The sequence below is a fragment of the Impatiens glandulifera genome, chromosome 1, assembly GCF_907164915.1.
Source record: "Impatiens glandulifera chromosome 1, dImpGla2.1, whole genome shotgun sequence".
Lineage (NCBI taxonomy): Eukaryota > Viridiplantae > Streptophyta > Magnoliopsida > Ericales > Balsaminaceae > Impatiens > Impatiens glandulifera.
In genome coordinates this window covers 302,166-309,007 of record NC_061862.1, presented here as the reverse complement: position 1 = coordinate 309,007, position 6,842 = coordinate 302,166, and the positions used below count along the sequence as shown (strand labels likewise).

The 6,842-nt window shown below is 33.2% G+C and overlaps 1 protein-coding gene across 1 annotated transcript; it reads left to right on the top strand.

Moving 5' to 3' along the window:
- Window positions 1-599: 599 nt before the first annotated feature.
- LOC124920660 (probable tRNA (guanine(26)-N(2))-dimethyltransferase 2) lies at window positions 600-5,227 on the top strand. Its single transcript, XM_047461199.1, has 12 exons — window positions 600-899; window positions 1,382-1,660; window positions 1,781-1,868; window positions 2,062-2,183; window positions 2,329-2,468; window positions 2,576-2,648; window positions 2,979-3,067; window positions 3,192-3,297; window positions 3,935-4,147; window positions 4,266-4,460; window positions 4,538-4,615; window positions 4,726-5,227. The coding sequence occupies exons 1-12, from the start codon at window positions 762-764 to the stop codon at window positions 5,029-5,031; spliced, it is 1,827 nt and encodes a 608-aa protein (XP_047317155.1). The 5' UTR covers window positions 600-761; the 3' UTR covers window positions 5,032-5,227.
- The last annotated feature ends 1,615 nt before the right edge of the window (window positions 5,228-6,842 follow it).

Here is a 6,842-nt window from a genome sequence, read left to right as displayed (position 1 = left end):
GTTCAAATAGTTAGAATCGGAGAACTCACATAAACCCTAGTATAAGAAACCTGCATGCAAAATAGATCTAGGGTTAGAAATCGGCAATAGATAAACATAAATGAATTAGTTAGGTTAGAAGAGCTCTGATCGGGTTTGATTTGTATGGATATTGGAGGAAACGGAGATGTCGTCGCCGCCGGCCGCCGCCGGCCGCCGTCGTCGCCGGCCACCGTGAGTGAAGGAGAGAATTGGAGGAAGAGAGAGAAAAAAATTTAGGGAAATGAAATTATTTGGGTATTTATACAAACCTCTAATCCACTTCGCGAAACGCTAAGTGACTTAGCGTTTCGCGACAAGGGCAAAATCGTATAAAAAAAAATAGAACACCACGAGCGCAAAAAAAATTATAAAATTCCACCAGGTCAAATAAACAAGTTTGCAAGGTCATTTCGTTAAAATTTGTGGACGATATTGAAACTAAATGTTAAGTTTAAGGATAAAAAAGAAATATATATTTTATTTTTATTATTTATTAGGGCTGCGCATATATTTATTTGCTATTCATCCCTTTGAAAATATATATATGCTATTATAAGATAGATAGGGTTTTTACTCATTCCTCCCTCCCTCCCTCCTTTGTCGCGTAACTGGTGAAGTTAAGTTGGGAAGACTGTATTGTATTTATTAAGTCTGTCTCGCGGCGCTACTAGTTGAGAGGGAAGGAAAACGCTTCAATCAGATTGTTTGTGAGCGGAGACACACACACACACACACGAGATATGGGCGAAATAGGGGAAGAAAAGAAGACTAACATCGACTTACTTTCGTCGGATCTCAATGACTATACCATTATCAAGGAAGGCGAGGCTGAAATCCTGATGCACACCAAAAATGAAGTCTTTTACAACAAGGCTCAGGTCTATTCTTCATTTTCTTACTGTTAACACAATCTGGAAACCCTACATAGCTGTTTTTTTTTTTTATTTTACTTATAATCTACCAACTCGTCATTCTTTTGTCAATATTGTGGTTTGATACGAGGCGTATGAAGAAATTTAGGGAAACTTTTATTCACGGCATAAAGGATCGGAGCCCATCTATGTATTTTTGGAGTTTAGGTTGATTTGATGTCCTGTAGCGTCAAATCAATTGCGCAATAGATTTTGGATGTTTAATTTGCCATTTGCATCTTACATCTTGAATAACAAACACTAATCAAACAGCTGCTATGCGACACTATTTGAAATCCTTAGGATAAGTGATCCAATTATTTGTGAATTTTGTTTTTTTTCTTGCCTTCTTATCTGTGTGTATTGCTTGCTTGTCTATACATTCTTACATGTAAACTGTGCATTTTGTTTGGAGATCGAGGATTCTGACTCTGTAACATGACAACTAGGTTAATAATCGAGATATGTCTATTGCTGTTCTGAGGACATTCATTTCGAAGCGTAAAGAAGAGCATGAAGTTATGATGTCCAAAAGAGAAAAGAAAGGTAAAAAGGTATTAAGTGAGCATGCTTCCAAATCTGCTGCTCAGGATGACAATTGCAACGGTGTTCATGAAGATGCCGATGGGGAATCTCTAGTTAAACATTCTAACATCGCAGCAGAAGAACCAGTTCAACCATCAGGGGGGGAGCTCTGTGCAGAAGTAAAGCCAGCAAGAATTCTTGAGGTTTGCTTTTCTTATTTTGAATATGCAAAAGACGAATCATACATACGCGCGTCCCATCATTTGATGAGTTAGTTCATATTTATGTTACTCCTTAAGTTTGTTTAACATTAACATCAACAGGCACTATCTGCTTCTGGATTAAGGGCGTTGAGATACGCACGTGAAGTGGAAGGGATTGGACAAGTAGTGGCTCTTGACAATGATAAATGTAAACTTATTTCATAACTGCATAAAACTCCAGACTGGTTGTATTTTTAGGCTCATGTTTCCAGCATGATCTATTGGTTGTCTGTCATGCACACAGACATTAAATATGGGTGCTAGATAGGTTGCAGTATTCCAATATAATTTAATGAAGTTGTTCCAAAGCGAGTAAAACTCTTTTTGCATTATCTCTGCAGTGTCCGTAGAAGCATGCAGAAGAAATATTAAACTCAACGGTTCTGTAGCTTCTGCAAAAGTTGAATCTCATCTGGCTGATGCTAGGGTTTACATGCTCACTCACGAAAAGGAGTTTGATATGGTAATGCAGATGTTTATACTAGTGCCCGAGTTTAGGGTTTTTCTGCTGATTTTGTTTTACAATCTTGGTCTTGATAGTGGAAGCTCTTTCAATTGTTATTTATAGCTCCGAAAAGATAGTAAAAAATTGCCTCTTGATCTTTAAGGTTGATCTTGATCCTTATGGTTCACCTTCTGTGTTCCTGGACTCTGCTGTTCAATCAGTTGTTGATGGTGGAATGCTGATGTGCACTGCCACCGATATGGCTGTGCTCTGTGGGAACAGTGGTGAGGTTTGCTATTCCAAGTAAGCCTTCATTATCCCTTCCCCTTCTTAAAACTTAAAAGTAAATGTGTTTCTGGACTTGTTAGTAAACTTCTGGATTAATGCTTATCTTCTTGTTGCATTATCAGATATGGTGCATATCCATTAAAGGGGAAATATTGTCATGAGATGGCTTTGAGGATACTTCTGGCCTGCATTGAGGTACCCGTTTTTGTGTATCATACCTCTGTTTTGTCTCAACTAATTTGTTTACCATTGGAGTTGTATGCTAAAACAAGGACTTCTATAAATAGGCATTAAATAATCCTGTGTTATTTTGCTTGAATCAGATTGTGTATGCATTGTGCCTTTTTTCCTTTCCTATTTATATGCAGTGAACCATCAATTTTCAAAAACATTTATATATATATGTATATATATATTTAAATCTTAAAAATGTGGTCTTAATTCCATCTCCATTTTTTGTAGTTATATGGTGATTACCTTATGAACTAGGGGATTGTGTTTTATGGATTATTTTATTTCATGCAGAGCCATGCAAATCGGTATAAGAGGTATATTGTGCCAGTCCTGTCTGTCATGATGGATTTTTATGTTCGGGTGTTTGTTCGAGTTTACACGTAAGTCCCTTGCTTCTTAATGTACTTGAAGCTCTAGCTATTTGGTAATTTGTTTTTAGGTTATCTGTCTGGCTTGTGAATATCTTATTTTCCAGTTTGACCTAATTGAGATTTTAACTGGCAGTTCTGCAAATGCAATGAAGAACACACCCCTTAAGCTCTCATATGTCTATCAATGCATTGGATGTGATTCTTTTCATCTTCAACCGATTGGGAGAATGATTTCTAAGGTATCCACCTTCCCTTGTGTCAATGTTGTTGCACTTTAGCATGCAGTTGAGTTTGTGAATATGTAAATGCAACACTTTAGCATGTAATTGATTTTGTGAATATGTAAATGCAAGAGATACTATCTGAACATCCAGTATTTTCCTTGCAAATAATGTGAATTGTCCTGGTTGGCATTGATGAGTTTGTTAGTACAACTTGATACCAGTCTCTGTAACATTTACACTGGATTTACTGATTATCTGATCTAGACCTGGCAATGTCATGGTGTCATTCATTTTGTTTTTCTCTTTTCCTGTTGTATACTCAAGGTGACAGGTCCAATAGTTCCTTGTCTAAGGTAGATATCAATGCGAATTTATGTTATGATTTACTCAATATATCCTTTGCAAAAGTTTCTTGAACTTTTATTTAATTTCGGAGAGGAGTTTTGTTTGAAGAAACAGTGTTACACATTTTGTCATCCCTTTCAATTGATCTTTTATTGGAAAACAATGACAAAGAAGCTGAACTGTGCAAGAGAGAATAACTCAGCTGAAATGCACATATGCAGTATTATTGCTCAATAAGTAGATATTTAGAGTTTATTTTATAGATTGTGACAACACTCTCTCAATTTTATTATTCTTTCTTCAACAGAATACTAGTGTTCGATATCTACCTGGATTTGGTCCTGTTGTTCCTCAAGAGTGCACCCATTGTGGGAAGAAGTTCAACATGGGTGGACCTATATGGTCTGCTCCCATCCATGATCAGGAATGGGTGAATTCTATGTTGGCAGATGTGATATCAAGAAAAGAGTTATACCCTGCTTATCAACGAATCTCTGCTGTGTTAACAACAGTTTCCGAGGTATGGTTTCAGCATCTTTTTGGTGTGTCCTTGGTCGATTTTCTCCTCCCTTCGTGAGTCCTCGAGGAAATAATATTGTTTCCCATTTATGTTTCTAAGGGATCTTTTTTTTTGGCAGGAACTGCATGATGTTCCACTGTTCATTAGTCTGCATACTCTATGTGCAACTCTAAAATGCATTTCTCCTTCAGCTGTTATGTTCCGTTCTGCAGTCATAAATGCTGGATATCGTATATCAGGAACACATGTGAACCCGTTAGGCCTTAAATCAGATGCTCCAATGGAAGTCATCTGGGACATAATGCGCTGTTGGGTAAAGTGACAGTTATGATCAGGAACGTGATGATGATTATTTATTTTTGATAAAATGAAATGTTTTTCACATTGTAGGTATTGGAACATCCAGTGAAATCTCAACCATCAGATCAATCAGGAACAGTTATCCTTTCCAAAAATCCAGTTATTACGGTGCATTTTCTTACTTTCTTTCTTTCTACCTGCCTGACGGGCTTCCAAATATTGGAGAGAAATAGAGAATAAGCTTGAATTCATATATATATATATATTTGTTTTTGCAGGCTAATTTTGCTAGGACTGGTGGATCTCTGAGCAAAGCTCAAACCAAGAAAGTTGCAAGGTTCCTTCCTAATCCAGAGAAGCACTGGGGACCAAAGCTGAGGGCGGGTCGACAGGTCACTAGTAAACACGTGTCCCTTCTTGGTCCAGTGGCACTGAATGCAATAATTAACAAAGAACAGGAAGGTGGAGAGGAAGTCGAGGAAGCTCAAATCAATGACAATGAAGAACATGAAAATGAAGAAGTTGCCGAACCTCAAGCCAAGAAGCTTAAGAAGACAGAAGGTCCCTCTGCACCAGTTTCATGAACTAAGCTCTAAGGCTTTTATTTATCTCATTCTCTTTCTTCTTACACACTTATATTTATTCATCATTTTTGTTTTGTTTCATTTCTAGATCAGCACTCTTTTGGATTGTTTTAGTTTGTTTATTTGCCTGTCTATATAAATTGCTACAATTTTGATCAGCCTTTGGTGCTTTGTTATGGTTTTTTCAGATGGGAATCATTTCATCTCTTTTTTTTTTTTATATATATATGTAGCAATCAATTGGCTGCTTTTGATTTGGTTTCATTTTTGGTGTTGTTAAGTTGAACTAAAAATAATTCTCAAAACTATTCAAAATATTATTTTGCTCTCATTTTTATTGATAAATGAAATTTCATTTTTACTACTCTCCAATATGCATTTAGAAAGCATCTTGATCTCTCAGAATTCGGAATGAAAAATTCATTCATCATTTTTTTTTTTTTTGTAGTTATATACAAAATTGAAAGATATAATACTTTATATTTTTTTTGTAGTTATATACAAAATTGAAAGATATAATACTTTATATTAAAATTGAACAAAAATTTCATCACGGTTGAATTGGTTGAAAGTAAACAGATCAGATTTTTGATACCAAATTATCTGGAATCTTTTGTTCCGGACCAATTAGAAGTCATAGGATATCCCGAACCCGGATTTATGTCCGGGTTAATGAGAAGCGTAAAAGAGTGAAGCTTTCTTTGCTCCACTACGTTTTACATTACCAGACTTTGAAGCTCACAATTTATGTTTTTACATTGGTTTTACAATGTAAAACTGAATGAAGCTTGACTGTAAAACTGAATGAATCTTGCATCATTTGATTCCGTAAATAATTAACATGAAGCAAGCTTTATACGACTTCATAAATAAAACATATTAATTATTTTATATTATATATAATTATATATTAAATATAATAATATATAAAAACATATTTATTATTTTATTTATGATATATTTAAATTAATTTGTATTAATTATGTCATACTTTATATAAATATATAAATATATATAACAATATAAAAGCATACATAATTACTTTGTTACAATTAATTTATATATTTATAAATTTATTTATAATATTTTAAAATTAATTTGTACAAATTATTTTATAAATAATTTATATATTAAATATATATATATATATATAATATTTTTTAATGTTATTTGTAAGGTATTTTAATAAATATTTTTTAATTTATATAATTATATATTAAATAAATATTATATATATATATATAATAACATATTAAAATTTTTTTGTTTAAGATATTTAAATAAATTTATAAAATAAAATATTTTAAAATTTATTACAAGATATTTAAATAAATTTATTTTAATTATTTTATATTTTATATAATTATATATTGAATATATACAAACGTTTATGTAAAATCACTAACACATTAATTTAAAAATATTTATACGATCATGTAAAAATATTTTTACCATCATGTAAACCTGCAAAATAATAATAAAAAAATGAAACAAGCGCTACCTGGTGAGGATTACTTCACAAGGTATTTACAACACTCAAACGAGTGAAACAAGCGCTACATGGTGAGACTTGTTTCACTATATATTTATATTTTATATAATTATATATTAAATATATATAAACGTTCATATAAAATCACTAACACATTCATGTGAAAACATTTATACGTTCATGTAAAAGTATTTATACATTCATGCAACAATGCAAGAGAATAAAAAAAATGAAACAAGCGCTACCAAGTGATGGTTGCTTCACAAAGTATTTACAACGCTCAAATGAGTGAAACAGACGCTACATGGTAAGACTTGCT

What these genes read in the sequence shown, in the direction of transcription:
- LOC124920660 (XM_047461199.1), top strand. Translation starts at nt 762, where the DNA reads ATGGGCGAAATAGGGGAAGAAAAGAAGACTAACATCGACTTACTTTCG. An exon ending in GTGTTTGTTCGAGTTTACAC is followed by an intron (nt 3,068 to 3,191) that starts GTAAGTCCCTTG and finishes TTTAACTGGCAG; the next exon opens with TTCTGCAAATGCAATGAAGA. An exon ending in TGTTAACAACAGTTTCCGAG is followed by an intron (nt 4,148 to 4,265) that starts GTATGGTTTCAG and finishes TTTTTTTGGCAG; the next exon opens with GAACTGCATGATGTTCCACT.